This window comes from Pleurodeles waltl, chromosome 1_2 (genome assembly GCF_031143425.1).
Source record: "Pleurodeles waltl isolate 20211129_DDA chromosome 1_2, aPleWal1.hap1.20221129, whole genome shotgun sequence".
Taxonomy (NCBI): Eukaryota; Metazoa; Chordata; class Amphibia; order Caudata; family Salamandridae; genus Pleurodeles; species Pleurodeles waltl.
This window is the reverse complement of record NC_090437.1, coordinates 1318859077-1318886316: the sequence shown is the minus strand read 5'-3', so window position 1 is coordinate 1318886316 and position 27240 is coordinate 1318859077. Positions and strand designations below refer to the sequence as shown.

The 27240-nt window shown below is 45.9% G+C and overlaps 1 protein-coding gene across 2 annotated transcripts in view; it reads right to left on the bottom strand.

The window, feature by feature from the left end:
- Window positions 1-27240, bottom strand: part of LOC138251274 (uncharacterized) — a 144138-nt gene that overhangs the window by 61203 nt on the left and 55695 nt on the right. For both annotated transcript variants that reach the window (XM_069205637.1, XM_069205638.1), the window contains exon 2: window positions 25636-25759. In XM_069205637.1, the coding sequence (XP_069061738.1) occupies window positions 25636-25720 (85 nt within the window). In that variant the 5' untranslated portion in view covers window positions 25721-25759. The remainder of the gene's footprint in view (window positions 1-25635; window positions 25760-27240) is intronic.

The following is a 27240-nucleotide window of genomic DNA, read 5'->3' as shown; positions in this document are numbered from 1 at the left end:
TGACTTCCTAGAAAAATGGCTGAAGGAAAACATAGCGGAGGAAGGCCTATCCCAGTTCTTTGCGGTGGAGAGAGCACACAGAGTCCCAGCACGTCAGCCCCCACCGGGCGCCCCTGCTAGACCAATAATAGCCAAGCTGCTACACTATAAAGACAGGGACCATTTACTCACCCAAAGTAGGAAAAAAGGAGACTGCACGCTCGACAACCAAGTGATCCGAATCTTCCCTGATTTCTCTCGAGAGGTGCTGTGACTGAGGGCCTCCTTCAGGGAAGCCAAACAAAGGCTCTGCAATATGGGGATACAATACGGGATGCTATTCCCAGCCAAACTACGAATAATAACTGCAACAGGCTCACAGTTCTTTAGCAGAGCGGAAGAAGTCTGGAACTGGATGGATAAACAACCACCTAAAGAGAAAAGACTCAGCCCTAAAAAGCACCATCTAAACCTTAAAGTAAAGACTAATTACAGTAAATCTACTAGACATACTAGTCCATCACCTCTTGAAATTCTGAACGACCGTCAAAAAGCAGTGGAGGCAGCTGCATCCCTCAGCTGCTCAGAACAGAGTTCACCTAAGTCGGACCTCTCACTCACACCTGACCAGAGGGGCCCAGAGATAACCCTGGGAACATCAGATAACATAATCTGAAGAACAAACCTGACTCACAAACAGAGACTTTTTTTACGTAAACATATCTAGTAACCAAGAATACAGCCTCAGCTTTTAAGACCGCACTAAAAAGTTGAAAAGTGGAATAGGCCTTCTGATATCCTGATGAACGAAATCCTGGAGCCACGAAATCCCAGTCTGTCTTCCACCTGGGGGTTGAGGAGGGGTCGCCTTGCTGAGCTTCGGTTTCCTATCTGGAGCACCCCCCACGTTGTTGGACAGTTAACATTTTTACGCAAGTTTGGGCGAGAGAGGTTTGACTTTTGTCCTGGGGATGGGGAGTTGGGTAGTTGGGTAGTTAATATGTTGGGGAACCTTCTGGGGTTTAATTCTGTACCGAGAATCATCACAAAAAATACAAAATGGAGCAGGGAGCAGGAAAATACAAGGGGGCATACCTTGACACAGGGTCACCAGAAACCACACCTGAATAGAATAACAAAAGCGCCACTATAACTACACCAAAACCATATAAGTTCCTTACATGGAACATCAGAGGTATGCATTCAATGGTCAAGAGGTATAAGATATCATCTTACTTGCAGAGAAGGGGTATTCAAATAGCCATGCTACAGGAAACTCACTTAACATCAACAGAGGGCAAGGCCTTACAGAAAAGGTGGAGAGGGCAGGCATTCTTCACTACCTATTCAGCATACTCGAGGGGCACCCTGATTTGGATCCGAGCAGGGGTCCCTTTCCAATTGACAGACATCCTCATAGATCCTGAGGGGAGGTTTGTGGCGATCAAAGGCAGACTCGAGGGGAAAGACCTGGCTCCAATTAATGTGTACGCCCCCAATACAGGGCAGGGTGAATTCTTCACTTGACTATCCCTATCCATATATAACTTTATTTCGGCTATAAGCCATAAAAGTAAACAATACAAGACATAACATGATTAAGAAGCATAGCACTTTAAAAATTTTAAGAATGTATAGACAACGTTATTTTTAAACATTTTTTGTTTTTACGAAATCTCAAAGACATATAAAAGTATTAGGTTGTTAAAATTTAACTTCAATTAATTAAAATTTTATCAAACTAATTAAATATAATCTAAAATCAAGACATTAGAAGCACATGATTATCAGAATTCTAGTTCGTGTCACCTGTGTATTTTACAAGAACCTTGCCGCTGAGTGACCAATTTTAACATTTGTCTCTGTTATCCGAGCTAAAAGAAGAAAATTGCATAATTTACTTTTTTTTTTTAAGAACCCTAAATAAATAGTGAGGTCATATATTTATAAAACATACAAATCGTCATTATTCTTTAAACTAAAATCCAGACCGTTTAGGTTTTAGGTTCATCCGGTTAAAAACTGATGTATTAAGTGAATATAGTCTAGAACCAATGTATTAAAATTACACATTTATAATAGTTCTTTTGTTCTTAGTAACCATGCACTTCGCAGATATCCCACCACAGAAAAAACTATTTTATCATTTGTATCAGTTGTTAGGAGTCGTAATGCCGTATTCCATTCCCTTATCCCAATAGCCCTACATAGTGGAGCAATCCACTTTTTCCTAGGTACCAAATATCTAGGGCAGAAAAACATAAAGTGCGCGAGTGACTCTTTTGTCTTTTGACAATGATGGCAGTATATTGAATTGCAGTCCTCCGGTCTCCATTGCGCTGTAAATGACTTAAGCGGAAGAGTCCCTAGTCTAAATTTAATAAATAGTGTTTTGGTATATGGAGGATTTACATTATCCATATAAGCCTCGAACTTGGGACTACATTTATGGTCTAAGAACTGCAAAGTCAGACTACCATGATTTTTTAACCAAATTTGGGTCAGAATGCTCTCCCAGTAACACCTTTTTACACGTTCCTTTGTTCCCTTTGCCAAATTGTGGGGAGCACTCCACACCTCCTCCATTTTAAGAAATTTACACGTATCTCTGATATATCTGAACCAAGGGATCTTTAATACGCTGTCATTTGCAAGAAATTCATCTAGTGCTTTATGGAGAATGGACCGGTCCTCTGAGGACCAAAGATTAATCCAATACATTAGGGGTCTTAATGCAATTTCATTGTGTATTTCATTTAGGGCTAAATCAAATCTTAGTGGAGTGAGAGGGGTGCTCATCGGCAACTTTAGGAAATTTCGAATAAACCGGTTTTCTACAGTGGTCAGACACCTAGAGTTGGTATGACCCCAAAGCTCGGCACCATAAATTGAGGCCGCTACTGCCACTGATTTGTAAACGGTGATGGCAGGTGTTATCTCCCCTTCACAAGTATTAGCTATTTTCTTAGCTATCACTATAGACCTTTGCCTAAGTGTTGTCAGACTCTTCTTAATCTGTGCCGACCAACTAATCCCCAAATAATCAAATTGTCTGACTCTCTCCACTGGTTGACCTGCTATCATCATTTTCCCCCTAAATAGTTTGTGTGGGTTATAGGCCATAAACTTAGATTTTGTTGAATTAATTTCAAGTCCTCTGTTAGAGCAAAAATTATAAAAGTGTCCAATTCATTTTGCAAGCCCATAGGTGTTCTTGAAATTAGTAAGGTGTCATCAGCGAACATTAAAATAGGGACTGGGGTTCCAGCTAATCTAGGGGCATGATGATTACAGTGTAGCAATTGGTCCACAGCACCGTTTATGTAGAGGTTAAATAGTGTTGGTGCCAAGATGCAGCCCTGCCTAACCCCTCTATTGACGGGTATGGCTTCCGTTAGGTCGCCACTATCTGACCAACGTACATGAGCGTAAGTCCCTTCATGGAGATATCTAATCAGTCTTAATAGTTCGCTATTGGGTTGATAACTCTCCATAACTTCCCATAATGTATCCCGAGGTACCATGTCAAAAGCAGCTTTTAAGTCGATAAAAGCTACATACAGTTGACTTTTGTTGAATGACAGGTATTTCCAGCAGAGGAGGTTAAACCTAAATACCTGGTCTATTGTACTCACTCCTCTTCTGAAGCCTCCCTGGGATTCTGAGAGAATTTGGGCATCATCTATCCATGTCTGTAATCTGTTCAGCACTTGCTTAGCGAAGATTTTTTGGCTAACATCAATAAGACAGATAGGTCTATAGTTGTTAGGTTGTTCCCTTGGCCCTTTCTTGTAAATAGGGACTATAACTGCTCCTTGCCATGTAGTAGGGAGTCCTCCCCCCCTCAGTATTTCGTTACTAAGTGCGTTTAGATACAATGACCACGTTGTCAGACGAGAAAGATATAAATCTCCTGGGATACCATCAAGACCAGGGGCCTTTCCCTTGCGTGTGGATTGGAGAGCCTCTGTTGTTTCTTTTATGGAGAATAAGTCCAGGTCAAATTTGGGTGGTGTTGTACTCCCCCACGTTAGGGTATTGCCAACAGGATCATTAGGTTTTAGTAGGGGTGTAATAGTGGTATTGGTATGTGGTTTTCTGTATATATTTGAAAAGTGCGTCATCCAAATTTCTGGCTGGATGACAGGGTAACTTTCCATTTCTTGAGGGCTACTCTTATCTGACACTAATGTCCAGAATAGGTTAAGATCTTTCTCCTGGAGCGCCACAACCATCTTGTTCCAATTCCTATTCGCCCATTCTTTTTTTGCATTTTTAAGTACATCTTTATATACAGTCCTGCTCTTCCTTATCTCTCTTGAATTCCCTTCCTTAAGTGCTCCCAGTAAGTGTATCTTAGCTTGACGGCAGGAGTTGGAGAACCACCTAGAGGTTTTAATCACAGTCTCTGTCCGCCTCCTTACCGTTTGAAAGTGTGGTTTTAGTCGGATGGCCAAGATATTATGAAGATAGACCAAATCAACCAATTTGATATTTGTATGTTTCAGGGGGGAAAGTGTTGTTGCAACTGTTCTATAGATCGCTAGCTGGAAATTTACATCACTTTCAACCCGATCCCATTTCACATTTTTACGGTCATTGGTCCTAATGAGGGCACTATTTGAAGTCCACGTTGATAGTGTCTTGGAACTAAATAAGATAGTGGAAAAGGAGGTGCTTAAGGCTAGATGGTCACTATCAATGCGAGGGAGAACTATCATGTCAGTTAGGGATTTCCAGAGGGCGTCATTTACTAAGACATAGTCCAGGTGGCTAGTATATACACCTCTCCTATATGTAGGTGACGCCGGATTGTCTGATCTGGTATTCCCATTTACTATTCTTAATCCCTTTATTTTTATTAGGTCTTCCAGTAGGTCTAAGGCTCCTCCTTCTTTCTTAGATGTAATTTGCACCGGCCCTGATCTATCCCATGAGTCTGTGAACTGGGATCTCTCTTGCTGATTGCCATCTCCGCGGTTCAATTGCATATTGAAGTCGCCCGCAACCATTATACCCCGCCCAATAGGTAAACAGTTAAGAAATTCTACTATTGAACTCATCTGGATGGTCTGGGTCCTTTGGGTGCCAGGTCTAATATATAAATTTACAATTATTATGTTAACAAGACCTTTAACAGTACTAATTTCAACTGCAACGGCTAATAAATCCCTCAAAGGGGATACTATCTCTTTAACTTTTGGGAACAAGTCGTGTTTTAACCAAATTATCAGGCCGCCTGAAGCCCTACCTGATGGTGATGGTAATGCAGCCTTCTGGAAGGTCCAATAGCCTTCTCTATTTACTACAGATGGCGCCCAGGTCTCCTGTAATAAAATGATATGGTGTTGATCTATAAGTCTGCACCAGTCAGGATTAGCTATTTTCTGAGTCAGGCCTTCCACATTCCAGGATAGAATCTTAATCGGTGGGTCATGGTCATGCCCATTCTCTGGTAGATTTTCCCTAGTCTCATATGTACAAAATATTTCTTGCTGGGATTTTTCCTTTGGCGAGCCACTACAATAAGTATTAGGCTCTGCTCCCAGGATATTAGGTAAGTCATTTTTTGTAGTATAAGAGTCGGGATTGGGTATGCCATTGCTCCCAACTTCAACGGCAGGAACTTCAACGGCAGAGACTTCGCGTCAATCTATGTCTGAAGTATGGGTTTGCTTTCGATCCCTTCTCTGCGGGCAAGAATATTGGGCCATTATAGTACTATTTATTTCTTGTGGAGACCGGTTTGTCAATGATTGCGGAAGTTTGTGAACAAGTGTCATTTGGGAGGAGGTGCCCGGTCTCATTCTTTCCTCAAGTGCCAAAAGGCCCTTGACTAGATTCTGACTGGTCAATTTTATCCCTATGAGATCTGATGTTGAACCTATTTTTATAAGTCTCTGTGCAATGACTATATCGTCCCTTATAATGGATCTACACTTCTTTGTCCTTCTTATCCAATGTATAACTTTATTTTTAAGGGAATCCCCTTGCTCAAATTGATCTTTACTTAGCTTCGGGACGTTTGTTATGTAAATATCATAGACGTTATGTCTAGTCTGGCATTGGAGGTTATTTCCCAAGGGGCATTTGGAGCTTGTATCTAGGTGTCTTTCTCTGTGCACCTTCCAATTATTCCCTGTGTCCAAGGGTGGATTGTAGTTATTACGAACACACGCTGCAGGAGGTGCGCTATTGCCCCCCTGAGTAGTCTGTGTTACCATTTCGACCCTTTGACGCCTACGCCTCTGTGGGATGGGTGTTTCCGATATTTCAACTGACTTTGGTAAGGAATTAAGGTCTAATTTTTGTGGTATCTTCCTTATATCCCCAATTACTGCAGATATGCCGTCCAGCTTCTCATATATCATATGAGTAAAAGATGTAAGATGCTCTCTAAGGCTTAAAATTTCATCTCTTATCTGTACTAGCTGGAAGACAGCTAGATGTTCATCTTGGGTGGCTATGACTGGGACTGGTTTCTCAATTTCCCTTGAGATGGTTCTCTCTAATTCAGCTGGCGATGGTAGGACAAGGGGTAAGAAGCGGTTATTGCAGTTTGGCAGGGGGGGTACACCATCTTGCTGGTTAGGCAGATTTAAGTTAGGGCTCTCTGTTGGATTCTTTAAAATGTCTAACTTCCTAAGTTCTGTGCTGGTGCCTTGGGGTATAGATATCTGCGAATCTCTGTGTACAGGAGCGAAGAAAGATTTTATGCCATTAGAGGAGGAAGAAGCATCTTTCCTACGAGATTTTGAGGGTTTCGTGGCTAGCAAACTCTCCACTTCCTCTATAAGATCGTCAATTTGGGTGAGCGTACAATTTTCAGCCGCGTGTCGAGGTGCTCTTTTTGCCCTTCCCTGCTCAGTAGGATTACTGGTAGCTTTCCTTTTCCCCATCTTGGTAAGCTATTTGCCTCAAAGACGTTTATAACTGGTGCGCGAAGGGGGAGTTATGAATGCCTTGGGTAATAAATTCCAGAAGCCGATAGGCCCTAATTGGGAGGTAGTGCGATATGGGTAAGATTGTTTGTACTTAAATAGACCCAGGCGCACTGCTTTTAAGGGGCATCACATTTGAGCCTACCTCGTTCAAATTATTAGGGGGGTGGCCCTGCCCTGGCTCTTCCTGGCAATGACGGGCAAGGACGGGCCCGCCCTTGGCCCGGGCTTCGCCCGGGCGCCGCCCGCGTGCGTCCCGCGCAGCGGGAGCGCGACAATGTTTTTAAAGGGCTCCTTGCCCTGACGTGTGGCGGCTGGCCCCTCCTCCTGCTCACAAGTGCGCTACCCGCGGCAGCGGGAGCGCGACAATGTTTTTAAAGGGCTCCTTGCCCTGACGTGTGGCGGCTGGCCCCTCCTCCTGCTCACAAGTGCGCTACCCGCGGCAGCGGGAGCGCGACAATGTTTTTAAAGGGCTCCTTGCCCTGACGTGTGGCGGCTGGCCCCTCCTCCTGCTCACAAGTGCCCACTCAACTGCCCCTCCTCGCAAACAGCACCACTTTTCCAATCCAAATAAAATGAGCGGAGCAGCAGTGACTGAAATCCTGTCAGATAGCGCAGCGCCTCCTGCACATCCGGGTGTAGGAGTGAGCGCGCGCAGGAATCAACATAAGAAATGCAGCAGAAATCAGAAATAGAAGCGCGCGAGGAGCCACAGAGTGATAATCTTGACTATCCAACTTGCTAGCGTTATACCTACAATCACCGGTAATAGTGGGGGGTGATTTTAATTGTGTAAGCGAGCTTAATGCAGGCAGATCACATCCTCCCCTACCGCATTCCCCGCTGGTAAAAATAGCTCGACAGTTCACTACCTGGCAGGCGAACTGGGGCCTCATAGATGCCTGGCATAAATTACACCCTAATACCAAGGACTACTCCTTTTTCTCTGCCCTCCATGAACTCCATGTTAGATTAAACTCCTTTTTATGCTCACCAGCTATACACGCACTTATATCAAACATGGAATACTTGTCTCGTACAATATCTGACCATAATCCCCTGTTGCTGTCTTTGAAGTGGGGGTCCCCCACCCCGTGTATACCCACGTGGAGACTCAAACCCAAATTACTGGAGGATCCCCCCTTCCGAGACGATATCCCCCATTGCATATTACAATACTTCAAAGAAAATGACAGCACCGCAACTAGCAGTCTGGTAGAATGGGACGCCTTCAAGGCAGTAATAAGGGGGAGATGTATTGCCGAAACAGTAGGAATCCATAGGACCTTGTTAGGAGACACTGAGAGAGCTGAGGCTAAACTGAGAGAAACAAAGAAAAATAGACCTGGAAACCCACACCTACAAGCCCTAATACAAGAGCACAGGTCAGAAGTAGCACTTTGTGTCGAACGCCTCAGATGTTTCGACCATAAACACTATCTTGCAAGAGTGCATGGCGAAAGAGATAAAGCAGGTAAACTGCTTGCCTGGGTGGTCTCTCAATCAGAACCCCCCCCCCCCCATAATGAACCTGATCTCAAGGGCAGGGACCCAACTGCATACTGCATGACCCTGAACAGATTAACGCCCAGTTCTTAGCTTTCTACGAGTCACTATACCAAAAAAGACTCAACTTAAACAGGGACCTAACTGAACATTACTTAACAACAATAAACTTGAAACCCTGGGAACCAACACCCGCTGACACACTAGAGGAGAATATCACACTAGATGAGTTCAAGGATGCTATGAAGAGACTTGCAGGGGGAAAATCACCCGGCACTGACGGCCTTCCTGCCAAATTTTACAAAGCCTATCCTGAAATTCTCTCACCCAGACTAGAAAAAATGTTTAAATGCGCCAGAGACCAAGGCCTCTTACCAGAAACTACTAGGGAAGCAATTATAGTCCTGCTGCTCAAGCCCGGCAAGGATCCAACCAGAGTGGGAACATATAGACCCCTCTCCATGCTGAACCTCGATTATAAAATCTTCAGCAAGATCCTGGCAACCAGACTCCTCCCTCTGATGCCCTCTTTAATCCACCCAGACCAAGCAGGTTTCATTCCAGGACGCAACATAGTGGGAAATATTAGCAGACTAATTGCAGTTATGAGGGATTTAAATCCCACAGCGGAGTCCCCGGGCATCCTGGCAGTAGATATCGAAAAAGCCTTTGATAGCTTGGAATGGGACTTCCTTTATAAAGTTATGTCCAAACTAGGAATAGGCCCAGAATACTTTGCATGGGTGAAATTACGTTATACTAACCCCTCAGCTAGAGTCTGTACGGGGCATATAATATCGTCCAGATACACAGTGGAACGCGGGACGAGACAGGGCCTCCCCTTTCCCCCCTGCTGTTTGCACTGGTAATGGAACCTCGGGCCGCTGCGGCCAGGGCAGGACAGGGGGTGGCCTGGAATACTGGTCAGAAACGTGAGACATTACATAGCCCTGTACGCGGACGACCTCCTAATTTTTTGGAACGACATTCAAAGAGATTTACCCCTGGCTCAACTAATGCTATCCAACTTCAAAGATCACTCAAGCCTAAAAGTAAACTGGGATAAAACAGGTTTATCCCCCCTTGTAAAACACCATCAGCCCCCCCTGAATCTAGGAATGGTAAGATGGATACCCGATGGGCTCCCATATCTAGGGGTGAAAATATATCACAATGCCAGGGATATTCTTGATGGAAATTTAGGCAGCGCCGTCCGCTCCATAAAATCCTGCATGACATTCTGTCAAACACTCCCACTATCAGTGACAAGTCGCATTGCGATTCTTAAAATGATAGTACTTCCAAGACTGTTATACCATTTCTCAGCCCTCCCGATCTGGATTCCTAAGTCCTTCTTCAGGGACCTGAATACAACAGTAAGCTCATTAATATGGGGTAACGGCAGGAAAAGAGTTGCTTTAACAAAGCTTCAAAGACAGGCGACAGATGGGGGCCGGCACTCTGGATCTCGAACAGCTTGTTGTTAAAACCAAATGCAGAAACCTCCTCACCGCAGAAGGCAAGACTGTTTGAGATATTACTGGGCTCTCACAGAGATGAGAAACAAGACAGTCCAGAATTGAAAATAATAACTAAATTTTGGAAAGCATACCTACGTAAAACAAAAACTAGGACTCCCTATTCTGCGGAATTCCCCTTCAGCGCGCTGCAGGCAATAACACAGAAGAGGTCTGAACTGGAGCTTAGAGACTGGTTGGAGGCCGGAATTAATACTGTAGGCATGCTATTCGAGAACAATAAATTGAAATCCTTTGAGACCATTAGAGCACAATATGACATCCTGGCAAAACATTTTTTAACATACGGGACCATAAAAGCCAGTATACACAATCACTGGCGAACAAAAAACACTGAACCCCCAACGCAAGCAATGTGCACATATCTGACATCCTCAAATGCCAAGACTATGGCTATATCTATACTGTATGCTTTAATACATTACAGACCCTCTACCCTACCTTAAACAACAATGGGAAAAAACAATCAATCGCGACATCCCAGAAATAGAATGGGAACACATACTGCAAAACCTGCCCAAAGCTTTGCGGAATGCCAGATTTAAACTAATCAATTTTTATATCCTGCATCAAGCCTACTTAACGCCTGCCCATATTAATAACTACTTCCGTAAATCCACAGAGTGTTGCCCAAGATGCAGATTAATAGATGCCGAATTTAATCACGTGTTTTGGGAATGCCAAATACTGAAATCTTACTGGACTGAGATTTGTCAAAAATTGTCCCAGATACTAAATAAGACTGTGACATGCTCTGTGGATATCTGCCTCCTGCACTCATTTACACATTCTACTAAACACAAAGCCTCAGACAGATTCCTGGACTTGGCCCTAACACTAGCAAAAGGAGAAATAGCTAGCAATTAGAAAAATCCTGTGGGCCCTAGAGTAATAAACTGGAAAAATTAACTAATTAGGTGGGCAACTGCTGAGGGTACACTGCTGCAAAGAGAGGCCAAAACCGGGATCAGACCTCCGGAAATATCAGAAAGCTGGGAAATAATTATGGATACACTTAGAACTGAGCTAATACAACAGCACCCCCCCAACACTCCATAACCAGGACCATGATATCAATACCAAAACACAATAACATACAATACTCGAAAACAGAACAAGACTCAACCATAAACAAGAATAGAAACCCCAATCCTTACAAACTGCTGCCAAGGACTCATAAGAGTTAACTAAAAATCTGTAGCCTTCCTGCTACAAATATGACATTGCCAAAACAAGATCTCGGACAGAGGGGTTAGGGTGGGATTGGGGAGGGGGGGGGTTGGAATTTGTTACTACGAAAAGTGCATGATGAACACTAAATAAGAACCTCTACCAGACTGTGTACATAAGTGACTAAGATAAAATGTGATAAACCGAGAGATGGGAAGAGGAAAACAATGTATAAGTTGTATTCAACTGTTTTAAAAAACAATAAAATCTGGTATTAAAAAAATGGAAGGTCATCAGATAGAACATCAGTATGGGACTGGCCCTTTAGACTAACAGAGTGGGATAAGACTGCAGATGTCACATATACAAAGGATTGGTTTTAAAAGGTGGGATAATTCCTACATTTTGAGTGAATACTCCACATATCTGGAACACTCACAGAATCAAACGAGTACTCATGAAGCTCTACACAAGGTCCTTATTTTGGCATCAAACATTTTTGTGACCTGAATGCCACAAAGAGAAATTTGAAGCAACTGGGTATTTTGCTTATTTTATTTGTATTATTTTTTTTTGCTTATTTTGACTGATAACATTTCTTCTCATAAGGTGGAAGCACACCTATCCCTACCTATGTCCGGAGTATATTAACATGTAGTGGCAGCCGGCAAGTACAGCTTAGAGGGTGGTGTAGGGGCTCCCACACAGATACAAACTCACTTACACCCATGCATTCACATGCAGACATGCGCACATGCACCCATTGTAAGAAAGTACCATCTTTCTTGGCATGTTACCCCCAATTTTACATGTATGTCAGTATGTTTTTGCCTGTCTCACTGGGATTCTGCTAGCCAGGACCCCAGTGCTCATAGTCTGTGGCCCGAACGTGTATACCTGTGTAGTGCATAACTGTGTCACTGAGACTCTGCTAATCAGAACCTCAGTGCTCATGCTCCCTCTGCCTTTAAATTTGTCACTGTAGGCTAGTGACTACATCTACCAATTTCAATCGGCCTACTGGAACACCCTTATAGCTCCCTAGTATATGGTACCTAGGTACCCAGGGTATTGGGGTTCCAGGAGATCCATATGGGCTGCAGCATTTCTTGTGCCACCCATAGGGAGCTCAGACAAACCCTTACACAGGCTGCCATTGCAGCCTGCGTGAAATACTGCACACCCTATTTCACAGCCATTTTCACAGCACTTACGGAACTTATAAGTCACCTATATGTCCAACCTTCACTTGCTGAAGGTTAGGTGCAAAGTTACTTAGTGTGAGGGCACCCTTGCACTAGCAAATGTGCCCCCACATACTTCAGGGCCATTTCCCCAGACTTTGTGAGTGCGGGGACACCATTACATGCGTGTAATACAAATAGGACAATAACTATGTGTAGCTTCACAATGGTAACCCCGAACATGGCCATGTAACATGTCTAAGATCATGGAATTGTCCCCGCATTCCAAATGTGGTATTGGGGAGCCAATTCCATGCATCCTGGGGGCTCCACTATGGACCCCCGTACTGCTCTTTGGGGTTTTCTCCACAGCTACAGTTGCTGCCACCCCACAGACAGGGTTCTTCCCTCCTGGGGTCTGGGCAGCTCAGTCCCAGGAAGGCAGAACAAAGCATTTCCTCTGAGAGCAGGGTGTCACACCCTCTCTCTTTGGAAATAGGAGTTACAGGCTGGGGAGGGGTAGCCTCTCCCAGCCTCTGGAAATGCTTTTAAGGGCACAGATGGTGCCCTCCTTGCACAAGCCAGTCTACACTGGCTTTGGGAACCCCCAGTCCCTGCTCTTGGTGCAAAACTGGACAAAGGAAAGGAGAGTGACCACTCCCCTGTCCATCACCACCCCAGGGGTGGTGCCCAGAGCTCCTCCAGTGTGTCTCACACCTCTGCCATCTTGCTTTCAGAGGTGTGGGGGAACTCTGGAGGCCTCTGAGTAGCCAGTGCCAGCAGGTGACGTCAGAGACCCCTCCTGATAGGTGCATACCTGACTAGGTGGCCAATCCTACTCTGAGGGCTACTTAGGGTCTCTCCAGTGGGCTTTTCCTCAGATTATGACTTGCAATAATTCATCAGGGTTCCTCTGCACTTCTCTCTTCGACTTCTGCCACGGATCGACCACTGACTGCACCAGGACGCCTGCAAAACTGCAACAAAGTAGCCAGAAGACTACCAGTGACATTGTAGCGCCTAATCCTGACGGCTTTCTCAACTGTTTCCTGGTGGGGCATGCTCTGGGGGAAGCCTGCCTTCACCATGCACTGGAAGCCATGAAGAAATCTCCTGTGGGTCGACGGAATCTTCCCCCTGCTTCAGCAGGCACCAAACTTCAGCGTCACCGGTACTCTGGGTCCCCTCTCATCCTGACAAGCGTGGTCCCTGGAACACAGGTGGTGGACCCAAGTGTCCAACTGTCTGAATTTGGAGGAGATAAGTCCTTACCTCCCCTCCCCAGACAGTAATCCTGTGCACTGTGTGATCTGCAGCTACAAGGGCATCTGTGAACATTTCCAAGAAATCTTGCATGCACAGCTGAGCCTAGGTCCCCAGCACTCTCTCCTGCGATGCACAATTCCCTGAGTTGATCTCCGGTGTCGTGGGACCTCTCTTTGCAGTGTTGAGACGACCGCTGTGTTCAGTCTTCTTGAACCCATGTTCAAGGACTTCTGCGGGTGCTTCCTTCTTGTGCATGGGCTCTCTAGATTGCTGAGTGCCCCCCCTGTCTCCTCTTCCAGGTGGCGACATCCTGGTCCTTCCAGGGCCCAAGCAGCACCCTTTGTCTCCAACTGCGACTCTTGCAGCTAGCAAGGCTTGTTTTGCCAAGGAAACAACTCTGCATCCTCCAGCACGCCATGGGACATCTTCTGCACAAAGAAGAACCTCCTACCTCCTTTCGTTGTTTCAGAATCTTCAGGTTCTTCCAACCAGAGGCAGCCATTTTGCACCTTCATCCGGGGTTTAGTGGGCTCCTGCCCCCCCTGGACACTTTAGCGACTCTTGGACTTGGTCCCCTTCTTTTGCAGGTCCTCAGGTCCAGGAATCCGTTTTCTGTGCTTTGAAGTCTGTTGTGGTCTTTGCAAAATCCTTTATCACAACTTTAGAGTGTTTTTGGGGGAAATAGTAGTACTTTACTCCTACTTTCCAGGGTCTTGGGGTGGGGTATCTTTTACACCCTTAGTGTTTTCTTACACTCCTAGCGACCCTCTACACACTACACTAGCCTAGGGGTCCATTCGTGGTTCTCATTTCACTTTCTTAGTATATGGTTTGTGTTGCCCCTGGGCCTATTGTATCCTATTGTATTCTACAATGTTTGCACTACTTGCTGACTGTTTTACTTACCTGATTTAGTTAGTTGTGTATATTTTGTGTATGTTACTTACCTCCTAAAGGAGTATATCCTCTGAGATATTTTTGGCACATTGTCACTAAAATAAAGTACCTTTATTTTTAGTAACTATGAGTATTGTCTTTCTTATGATATAGTACCTATATGATATAAGTGGTATTGCATGAGCTTTGCATGTCTCCTAGTTCAGCCTTGGCTGCTCTGCTACAGCTACCTCTATCAGCCTAAGCTCCTAGAACACTACTACACTCTACTAATAAGGGACACCTGGACCTGGCATAAGGTGTAAGTACCATTGGTACCCACCATAAGCCAAGCCAGCATCCTACACCAATTCACAACACTCACTCACAAATACATATACATTCATACAAAGACATGAGTACCAGTCAATAAAAGCACAACACTCATATGCTGCAGCTCTCAGAGAGGGCAGCCTTGGAGGTGTCAGGAGGGTTGGGACTGCTGACTCCCCTCATTCCCTGACCTTACGTCAGTCAATGAGGGGAGGCAGCAGTCTCTAACTCATCACAGAGTAGGATGGGGTCAAAGAGACTTGAGGCCCTATGCAGACTGTGATGAGGTGTCAGTGATGGACACTTGGCCCTCAGCACTTCAAGGGATTAAAACTGAAGTGCCCAGGTATTAGGATATCACTGATGCCCCCCTCATCATGAGAGGGAAGGCCTTGAGGTCTTTTAATGGCCTGAGTGTGAGAAGGTAGCCTCTTTCTAGCCTTGTTACCCCCACTTTTGGCCTGTTTGTGAGTGTATGTCAGGGTGTTTGTCACTGTTTTCACCGTCTCACTGGGATCCTGATAGCCAGGCATCAGTGCTCATAGTGAAAACACTATGTTTTCAGTATGTTTGTTATGTGTCACTGGGATCCTGCTAGTCAGGACCCCAGTGCTCATAAGGTTGTGGCCTATATGTATGTGTCACTGGGACCCTGTCACACAGGACCCCAGTGCTCATAGGTGTGCATGTATGTGTTCCCTGTGTGGTGCCTAACTGTCTCACTGAGGCTCTGCTAACCAGAACCTCAGTGGTTATGCTCTCTCATTACTTTTAAATTGTCACTAACAGGCTAGTGACCATTTTTACCAATTTACATTGGCTTACTGGAACACCCTTATAATTCCCTAGTATATGGTACTGAGGTACCCAGGGTATTGGGGTTCCAGGAGATCCCTATGGGCTGCAGCATTTCTTTTGCCACCCATAGGGAGCTCTGACAATTCTTACACAGGCCTGCCACTGCAGCCTGAGTGAAATAACGTCCACGTTATTTCACAGCCATTTTACACTGCACTTAAGTAACTTATAAGTCACCTATATGTCTAACCTTTACCTGGTAAAGTTTAGGTGCAAAGTTACTTAGTGTGAGGGCACCCTGGCACTAGCCAAGGTGCCCCCACATTGTTCAGAGCCAATTCACTGAACTTTGTGAGTGCGGGGACACCATTACACGCGTGCACTACATATAGGTCACTACCTATATGTAGCTTCACCATGGTAACTCCGAATATGGCCATGTAACATGTCTATGATCATGGAATTGCCCCCTCTATGCCATCCTGGCATTATTGGTACAATTCCATGATCCCAGTGGTCTGTAGCACAGACCCTGGTACCGCCAGACTGCCCTTCCTGGGGTTTCACTGCAGCTGCTGCTGCTGCCAACCCCTCAGACAGGCAGCTGCCCTCCTGGGGTCCAGCCAGGCCTGGCCCAGGATGGCAGAACAAAGAACTTCCTCTGAGAGAGGGTGTGTCACCCTCTCCCTTTGGAAAATGGTGTGAAGGCAGGGGAGGAGTAGCCTCCCCCAGCCTCTGGAAATGCTTTGTTGGGCACAGATGTGCCCAGTTCTGCATAAGCCAGTCTACACCGGTTCAGGGACCCCTTAGCCCCTGCTCTGGCGCGAAACTGGACAAAGGAAAGGGGAGTGACCACTCCCCTGACCTGCACCTCCCCTGGGAGGTGTCCAGAGCTCCTCCAGTGTGCTCCAGACCTCTGCCATCTTGGAAACAGAGGTGCTGCTGGCACACTGGACTGCTCTGAGTGGCCAGTGCCACCAGGTGACGTCAGAGACTCCTGCTGATAGGCTCCTTCAGGTGTTAGTAGCCTTTCCTCTCTCCTAGGTAGCCAAACCCTCTTTTCTGGCTATTTAGGGTCTCTGTCTCTGGGGAAACTTTAGATAACGAATGCATGAGCTCAGCCGAGTTCCTCTGCATCTCCCTCTTCACCTTCTGATAAGGAATCAACCGCTGACCGCGCTGGAAGCCTGCAAACCTGCAACATAGTAGCAAAGACGACTACTGCAACTCTGTAACGCTGATCCTGCCGCCTTCTCGACTGTTTTTCTGCTTGTGCATGCTGTGGGGGTAGTCTGCCTCCTCTCTGCACCAGAAGCTCCGAAGAAATCTCCCGTGGGTCGACGGAATCTTCCCCCTGCAACCGCAGGCACCAAAAAGCTGCATTACCGGTCCCTTGGGTCTCCTCTCAGCACGACGAGCGAGGTCCCTCGAATCCAGCAACACCGTCCAAGTGACCCACACAGTCCAGTGACTCTTCAGCCCAAGTTTGGTGGAGGTAAGTCCTTGCCTCACCTCGCTGGGCTGCATTGCTGGGAACCGCAACTTTGCAAGCTACTCCGGCTCCTGTGCACTTCTGGCGGAAATCCTTTGTACACAGCCAAGCCTGGGTCCACGGCACTCTAACCTGCATTGCACGACTTTCTAAGTTGGTCTCCGGCGACGTGGGACTCCTTTGTGCAACTTCAGCGAGCACCGTTTCACGCATCCTCGTAGTGCCTGTTTTTGGCACTTCTCCGGGTGCTACCTGCTTCATTGAGGGCTCTTTGTCTTGCTCGACGTCCCCTCTCTCTGCAGGTCCAATTTGCGACCTTCTGGTCCCTCCTGGGCCCCAGCAGCGTCCAAAAACGCCAAACGCACGATTTGCGTGTAGCAAGGCTTGTTGGCGTCCATCTGGCGAGAAAACACTTCTGCACGACTCTCCAAGGCGTGGGGGATCCATCCTCCAAAGGGGAAGTCTCTAGCCCTTGTCGTTCCTGCAGTATTCACAGTTCTTCAGCCTAGTAAGAGCTTCTTTGCACCAACCGCTGGCATTTCTGGGGCATCTGCCCATCTCCGAGCTGCTTGTGACTTTTGGACTTGGTCCCCTTGTTCCACAGGTACCCTCAGACAGGAATCCATCGTTGTTGCATTGCTGATTTGTGTTTTCCTTGCATTCTCCCTCTAACACGACTATTTTGTCCTTAGGGGAACTTTAGTGCACTTTGCACTCACTTTTCAGGGTCTTGGGGAGGGTTATTTTTCTAACTCTCACTATTTTCTAATAGTCCCAGCGACCCTCTACAAGGTCACATAGGTTTGGGGTCCATTCGTGGTTCGCATTCCACTTCTGGAGTATATGGTTTGTGTTGCCCCTATCCCTATGTTTCCCCATTGCATCCTATTGTAACTATACATTGTTTGCACTGTTTTCTAAGACTATACTGCATATTTTTGCTATTGTGTATATATATCTTGTGTATATTTCCTATCCTCTCACTGAGGGTACACTCTAAGATACTTTGGCATATTGTCATAAAAATAAAGTACCTTTATTTTTAGTATAACTGTGTATTGTGTTTTCTTATGATATTGTGCATATGACACTAAGTGGTACTGTAGTAGCTTCACACGTCTCCTAGTTCAGCCTAAGCTGCTCTGCTAAGCTACCATTATCTATCAGCCTAAGCTGCTAGACACCCTATACACTAATAAGGGATAACTGGGCCTGGTGCAAGGTGCAAGTACCCCTTGGTACTCACTACAAGCCAGTCCAGCCTCATACATTGGTTGTGCAGTGGTGGGATCAGTGCTTGAGACTACTTACCACTCTTGTCATTGTACTTTTCATAAGAGAAAAATATACAAAACAAGGTCAGTGTATATACACATAGCCAAAAAGTTTTGCATTTCCTCTTTTCACTCTTTTCTAAGTGCTGAAAAGTACTTCTAAACTTTCAAAAAGTTCTTAAAAGTTTAAAAAGTTTTTTTTTCTGTCTTTCCAAAAAGTTCTGAAAACTTTTTTCTATCACTTTAACTCTCTCTAAAAATGTCTGGCACAGGCCAAAATGTTGAACTGTCCAAACTTGCATATGATCACCTTAGCTGGAAAGGAGCAAGGAGTCTCTGCATAGAGAGAGGTTTGAGTGTAGGGAAGAATCCTTCCTTAGAACTGTTAATTAACATGCTTAGAGTACAGGATAAGGCCATAAGTGCCCAATCTGGTGAAAAAGTAGCTAATGGTTCTCAATCTGATCCAGGGAGTCCCCCAGGAAAAGATTCAGGAAAGAAACTTCTCAGCCTGCCCATTACTAGACAGTCTAGCATAGTTGGTACAGAGGTTGAATCACACCATACTGATGGTGTGCTCTCACATTATACTGTTAGCCAAGCTGTTAGGGTGCCCTCTGTAAGGGACAGGTCTCCTTCTGTTCATTCCCATCATACCTCTGTATCTAGAAATGTCCCTCCCACCCACCCTGAAGACAGATTGTTAGAAAGGGAGCTCAATAGATTGAGAGTGGAACAAACCAGACTGAAGCTCAAGAAGCAACAGCTGGATTTGGATAGACAGTCTTTAGAATTAGAGAAGGAAAGACAGAAGTTGGGTTTAGATACCCATGGTGGCAGCAGCAGTATTCCCCATAGTCATCCTGCAAAAGAGCATGATTCAAGGAATCTGCACAAGATAGTTCCCCCTTGTAAGGAGGGGGATGACATTAACAAGTGGTTTGCTGCACTTGAGAGGGCCTGTGTTGTACAGGATGTCCCTCAAAGGCAGTGGGCTGCTATCCTATGGCTATCATTTAGTGGAAAGGGTAGGGATAGACTCCTTACTGTGAAAGAAAGTGATGCCAATAATTTTACAGTTCTTAAGAATGCACTCCTGGATGGTTATGGCTTAACCACTGAACAGTACAGGATAAAGTTCAGAGAGACCAAAAAGGAGTCTTCACAAGACTGGGTTGATTTCATTGACCATTCAGTGAAGGCCTTGGAGGGGTGGTTACATGGCAGTAAAGTTACTGATTATGAAAGCCTGTATAACACAATCCTGAGAGAGCATATACTTAATAATTGTGTGTCTGATTTGTTGCACCAGTACCTGGTAGACTCTGATCTGACCTCTCCCCAAGAATTGGGAAAGAAGGCAGACAAATGGGTCTGAACAAGGGTGAACAGAAAAGTTCATACAGGGGGTGACAAAGATGGCAATAAGAAGAAAGATGGTGAAAAATCTCAAGATAAGCATGGGGATAAGGGTAAAACCAAAGATCCCACTTCAAGTCTTAAACACTCTTCAGAGGGTGGGGATAAAACTAATTCTTCCTCTTCTTCCCAACCTGCACACATTAAAAAGCCTTTGTGCTTTGTGTGTAAAAACAGAGGCCATAGGCCAGGGGATAAGTCCTGTCCAGGTAAACCCCCTGAGCCTACCACCACTAATACATCAAGCTCTAGTGCCCCTAGCAGTAGTGGTACTAGTGGTGGGACTGCTGGCAACAGTCAAGCAAAGGGTGTAGTTGGGTTCACTTATGGGTCCATAGTGGAAACTGATGTAATCAGCCCCAAGACAGTTTCGGTCACACCTAGTGGCACTGGCCTTGCCACACTGGCTGCTTGTCCCCTTACAATGGATAAGTACAGGCAGACAGTTTCAATAAATGGTGTTGAGGCCTTGGCCTACAGGGACACAGGTGCCAGTTTCACTTTGGTGACTGAAAACCTAGTGCCTCCTGAACAACACATCATTGGACAACAGTATAAGATTATTGATGTCCATAACTCCACTAAGTTTCTTCCCTTAGCTAGAATTCAGTTTAGTTGGGGTGGAGTTACTGGCCCTAAGCAGGTGGTGGTATCACCTAGCTTACCTGTAGACTGTCTCTTAGGTAATGACCTAGAGGCCTCAGGTTGGGCTGATGTAGAGTTTTATGCCCATGCAGCCATGCTGGGCATCCCTGAGGAATTGTTCCCTCTCATTTCAAATGAAATGAAAAAGCAAAGGAGAGAAGGCCTGAAAAATCAGGATCCCTCTCCATCAACAGGTAAAAAGGGTATCACAGTATCCCCTAACCACCCTACCATTCAGGATACTATTCCTGTGGTGGGAGAAACCTCTCCTGGGGTGGCACCTGTTCCAAGGGAATCATCAGCTGGCAAAGCTGGACTCCCTGAGGTGGAAGTACCTCTCTGTGGGATAACTAACATTGGTGAGAAAAACAGCACCATGTTATTTAACATGGAGCATCCCTCCAACCCTCCCAGAGAAACTTTAGTGCAGAAACCCTGCACTGCCTCACAACACTTAGGACAGCATCCCTGCCCTAGTGTGGAGCTGATAGGACAGCATCCCTGCCCTGCTCCAACCCAAGAGAAACAGCATCCCTGTTCTCTCTTCCAGCCATATGGACAAAGTTTTTGCCCTGCTATGGCTTTTCTGAGACAGCATCCCTGTCTGGCATTTCCATCACTACAAATAGGTTCAGTGGACAATTCCCACTGCTCTAAACTAAAACTTACTGATAGAAACTCTGAAAATACATCTTCACATTGTTGCTTAGCTAAAAAACTTCAAACAGGGTGGTTTACATCCCCACAGGGAAGTAACCATATAGTGGATGATAAAGGGAGTAACCAGTCTATTGCAGAGCTACTCTCTACTTATCACCACTTAGACAATAAAGTCTCAACTGGCCAAGGTTAGCCTTATTGTCCTTCGTTTGGGGGGGGTTGTGTGAGAAGGTAGCCTCTTTCTAGCCTTGTTACCCCCACTTTTGGCCTGTTTGTGAGTGTATGTCAGGGTGTTTGTCACTGTTTTCACTGTCTCACTGGGATCCTGATAGCCAGGCCTCGGTGCTCATAGTGAAAACACTATGTTTTCAGTATGTTTGTTATGTGTCACTGGGATCCTGCTAGTCAGGACCCCAGTGCTCATAAGGTTGTGGCCTATATGTATGTGTCACTGGGACCCTGTCACACAGGACCCCAGTGCTCATAGGTGTGCATGTATGTGTTCCCTGTGTGGTGCCTAACTGTCTCACTGAGGCTCTGCTAACCAGAACCTCAGTGGTTATGCTCTCTCATTGCTTTTAAATTGTCACTAACAGGCTAGTGACCATTTTTACCAATTTACATTGGCTTACTGGAACACCCTTATAATTCCCTAGTATATGGTACTGAGGTACCCAGGGTATTGGGGTTCCAGGAGATCCCTATGGGCTGCAGCATTTCTTTTGCCACCCATAGGGAGCTCTGACAATTCTTACACAGGCCTGCCACTGCAGCCTGAGTGAAATAACGTCCACGTTATTTCACAGCCATTTTACACTGCACTTAAGTAACTTATAAGTCACCTATATGTCTAACCTTTACCTGGTAAAGTTTAGGTGCAAAGTTACTTAGTGTGAGGGCACCCTGGCACTAGCCCAGGTGCCCCCACATTGTTCAGAGCCAATTCACTGAACTTTGTGAGTGCGGGGACACCATTACACGCGTGCACTACATATAGGTCACTACCTATATGTAGCTTCACCATGGTAACTCCGAATATGGCCATGTAACATGTCTATGATCATGGAATTGCCCCCTCTATGCCATCCTGGCATTATTGGTACAATTCCATGATCCCAGTGGTCTGTAGCACAGACCCTGGTACTGCCAGACTGCACCTTCCTGGGGTTTCACTGCAGCTGCTGCTGCTGCCAACCCCTCAGACAGGCAGCTGCCCTCCTGGGGTCCAGCCAGGCCTGGCCCAGGATGGCAGAACAAAGAACTTCCTCTGAGAGAGGGTGTGACACCCTCTCCCTTTGGAAAATGGTGTGAAGGCAGGGGAGGAGTAGCCTCCCCCAGCCTCTGGAAATGCTTTGTTGGGCACAGATGTGCCCAATTCTGCATAAGCCAGTCTACACCGGTTCAGGGACCCCTTAGCCCCTGCTCTGGCGCGAAACTGGACAAAGGAAAGGGGAGTGACCACTCCCCTGACCTGCACCTCCCCTGGGAGGTGTCCAGAGCTCCTCCAGTGTGCTCCAGACCTCTGCCATCTTGGAAACAGAGGTGCTGCTGGCACACTGGACTGCTCTGAGTGGCCAGTGCCACCAGGTGACGTCAGAGACTCCTGCTGATAGGCTCCTTCAGGTGTTAGTAGCCTTTCCTCTCTCCTAGGTAGCCAAACCCTCTTTTCTGGCTATTTAGGGTCTCTGTCTCTGGGGAAACTTTAGATAACGAATGCATGAGCTCAGCCGAGTTCCTCTGCATCTCCCTCTTCACCTTCTGATAAGGAATCGACCGCTGACCGCGCTGGAAGCCTGCAAACCTGCAACATAGTAGCAAAGACGACTACTGCAACTCTGTAACGCTGATCCTGCCGCCTTCTCGACTGTTTTCCTGCTTGTGCATGCTGTGGGGGTAGTCTGCCTCCTCTCTGCACCAGAAGCTCCGAAGAAATCTCCCGTGGGTCGACGGAATCTTCCCCCTGCAACCGCAGGCACCAAAAAGCTGCATTACCGGTCCCTTGGGTCTCCTCTCAGCACGACGAGCGAGGTCCCTCGAATCCAGCGACACCGTCCAAGTGACCCCCACAGTCCAGTGACTCTTCAGCCCAAGTTTGGTGGAGGTATGTCCTTGCCTCACCTCGCTGGGCTGCATTGCTGGGAACCGCGACTTTGCAAGCTACTCCGGCCCCTGTGCACTTCCGGCGGAAATCCTTCGTGCACAGCCAAGCCTGGGTCCACGGCACTCTAACCTGCATTGCACGACTTTCTAAGTTGGTCTCCGGCGACGTGGGACTCCTTTGTGCAACTTCGGCGAGCACCGTTTCACGCATCCTCGTAGTGCCTGTTTCTGGCACTTCTCCGGGTGCTACCTGCTTCAGTGAGGGCTCTTTGTCTTGCTCGACTTCCCCTCTCTCTGCAGTTACAATTTGCGACCTTCTGGTCCCTCCTGGGCCCCAGCAGCGTCCAAAAACGCCAAATACACAATTTGCGTGTAGCAAGGCTTGTTGGCGTCCATCCGGCGGGAAAACACTTCTGGCCGACTCTCCAAGGCGTTGCGGATCCATCCTCCAAAGGGGAAGTCTCTAGCCCTTGTCGTTCCTGCAGTATTCACAGTTCTTCAGCCTAGTAAGAGCTTCTTTGCACCAACCGCTGGCATTTCTTGGGCATCTGCCCATCTCCGAGCTGCTTGTGACTTTTGGACTTGGTCCCCTTGTTCCACAGGTACCCTCAGACAGGAATCCATCGTTGTTGCATTGCTGATTTGTGTTTTCCTTGCATTCTCCCTCTAACACGACTATTTTGTCCTTAGGGGAACTTTAGTGCACTTTGCACTCACTTTTCAGGGTCTTGGGGAGGGTTATTTTTCTAACTCTCACTATTTTCTAATAGTCCCAGCGACCCTCTACTAGGTCACATAGGTTTGGGGTCCATTCGTGGTTCGCATTCCACTTCTGGAGTATATGGTTTGTGTTGCCCCTATCCCTATGTTTCCCCATTGCATCCAATTGTAACTATACATTGTTTGCACTGTTTTCTAAGACTATACTGCATATTTTTGCTATTGTGTATATATATCTTGTGTATATTTCCTATCCTCTCACTGAGGGTACACTCTAAGATACTTTGGCATATTGTCATAAAAATAAAGTACCTTTATTTTTAGTATAACTGTGTATTGTGTTTTCTTATGATATTGTGCATATGACACTAAGTGGTACTGTAGTAGCTTCACACGTCTCCTAGTTCAGCCTAAGCTGCTCTGCTAAGCTACCATTATCTATCAGCCTAAGCTGCTAGACACCCTATACACTAATAAGGGATAACTGGGCCTGGTGCAAGGTGCAAGTACCCCTTGGTACTCACTACAAGCCAGTCCAGCCTCCTACACTGAGGAGTTCATGCTTACAGGAACTGCTACATCCTCAGCACAGCAAAGTTCAGCTCAGGCAGCCTGAAGCCCGCACATTTAGTGCACATCTAGCTCCTAGATGTCCTTCTTGAAAATAAAGAGTGTCTGTCAGGCTGAGCAAAGGTGTTTATGTCCAAAAGTGCAGGGGTGTGGCCCCTCCACCCTTATGGATGGGTTGTTGCTGCTACCCATAAGAAGTAGGCAAATACCTGAAGCCATCTCAGAATGCAAATGTAACATACCCACGTCAGTATTTTACCGCAGATTGAACAGGCCATTCTAAATGAGGGTCTTGTGGTCTGCTGTGTATGAATCTATGTACTGCTCTAGCTTAGTGAGCATGTGAAAGTCGATAAGTTATACAGCACTCTCTGGACTGCACCATCTCTGGATATGTTAGCAACTTCTGCCTTGATCGGTTCAATGGGAAAGGAATGCTGTGCCAAAATAGCACTTGTGATCAAGGATATTGTTCTTCAGTGTGGCTCATAGCTTGTTTTAGACAGAGCAATGTGTGTGGCTTTTGTTCTTTTCTCTTAAGTGCCCAAACCACGACTTTACATACATGGATGCACTCTGCTCTGCACCTTCGGAGGCACGTATGGCTTTCACCCCTTTCTACTAACTGCCTAAGCCATTTCTTTACACACATGTATGAGTTCTGCTCTGGGGCTCTCATTTAAAAGATGCTAAGGGGCAAAGCTTTCTGCTTCATCAATTGGTTATAAAGTGGTAATATCTGAAGTTCAGCCCTGTTACAGGAAGTTGAAATTGGAGTGTGGAAAAAAACCTGCAGAAAAGTTTTAATCCTGAATCAGGTGGAAACTACTGTTTGTGCCTGAATCACAGGTAAAGCAGCTCAGAGAATTAAGCCTAAGCACCATCTCAGAGCATGTGTACTATGAAGACATCCTTAAAGCTCAGAGCTGCAGCATACATCGAGCGTTGTATTGGCTTTACAAAATTTTGGGTTCCTCCAAACAATGAATCGACCCGTCAGTCTATGACCCCTTGTTTGTATAACTCTTGGTGAGGATGAGATGCCCTGCAAACCTTCTTGCTCTGGGGGGAGAAGATGTCTGATAGAGTCACGACCTTTGTTGTCACTTCATGACGTCACTGTTTCTCTTGACATAGGTCAGACTCCTGTCTCAGATAACTTACTGTAAATGGCAACTGGGCCAGAATAGGAACTCCCCAGGATGGACAGCGTGATGGCCAGCGAGTACATTAGTATCCGGGGTCCCATGGTGCTGGGTCTGGGGGAACTGCTAGCCGGGTCTTCTTCCTGAATAGGACGGCAGAGAAATACCATTTATCACTTATGTTGAAAACAAAGACAACTTGAAACTTTAATTATCTGAAGGTGACACTACTAAGAACAACCTTGTGCCTAAAATTTTTAAACTTGGAAATGTCTTCATAGAAAGGGAATGGAGTTTGCACTAACTCGACCCATCCATTCCCCCAAAGAGCTCCAGTATCCAGATTAGAAATTGAATATATACCCAGCACTATCATAGTCAAGTACCTCAGAAGTTTTGTTTCCTAGTTTAACAGAGGTTATATACAGTTTACTCCTGCACTGCTGCCACTCTGGACATGCCAAAACAGAAAAGCCTTTCCGTTTACAGGTGGCGTTTACAATAACCACTGATGTTATTGTGAGGAGTTATAGAGTGGGGGTGCCCACTGCTGTCTGCATCAGTGTACAACCTGGCACTGGAATTGTTGCATGGTGTATACCAGGAGTTCATGTCTGTACATGCCCTTTGACCTCCACTTTCACTCACACACACATATAGTTACACATATACACAATGTTAAAATTACACTCTCCACATACACACACTCACACCTACAAGAAGTGCATATTCCATCTCATTGTACTTCATTTGTATTACACTAATAGTGAATAATATATCATTATTCACTATTAAGTGAATAATATATTATAATGTGAAGAATGTATTATTATTATTCACTATTATTGTAATAAGAATTTAACAGGAAAGAAAGAGAACAGAGCCCAGCTTATGTCAATAAGGACCAGCTTCTCCTGTGTTTCTGGCACTGATTTTGCCACCTTTGAGGCCAGGGGTCGCAAAGGCAGTGGCAGAGGTTGCAAAAGGCGATCCAGACCAGGTTTCAGGGGAAAGTGGGCCCCAGAGCCACTGCACCAGTGAAAGCCCACGTCCCTAGTTACTACCTTCCTGTTGATATTTCCCACTCCTGACAGTTTAAAACTACTTCTGTCTTTGAAAATCAGAAAGAGGTAGAGGAAAGTGGGAGAAAGATGTACCCCACACTGCTAGAAAGAAGGAAGTAGTTTACTCGTACCTGGATAATCCCTCCTTGTCCCCATGGCCCACCACCGCCTTCAGACCATTCAGGAGGCGGCCACAAAACTCATTCTAGACCTCTTTAGAAAAGTACACATCACCCCCACCTCAGAGAATTACACTGTAGGAAAGTACTCAACAATTTAGGGTTTTCACCTTTCATTTGTTTAAGCCATGATAGAGGTTTGTGGTCTCTTTGAACAATAAAGTGAGTCCCAAAGAGGTATGGTCTCAACTTTTTCAAGGCCCGGACCACAGCAAAGGCCTCCCGCTCTATATGGCAGACCAACACTTTTCTCTAGGGGTCAACCTCCTGCTGATAAAAGCAACAGGTTGATCCTGGACCTCTGTGTTTAGCTGTGATAGAACTGCCCCTACCCATAATTCAGAAGCATCAGTGTGTACTATCAATTTTTTGGAGTAACAA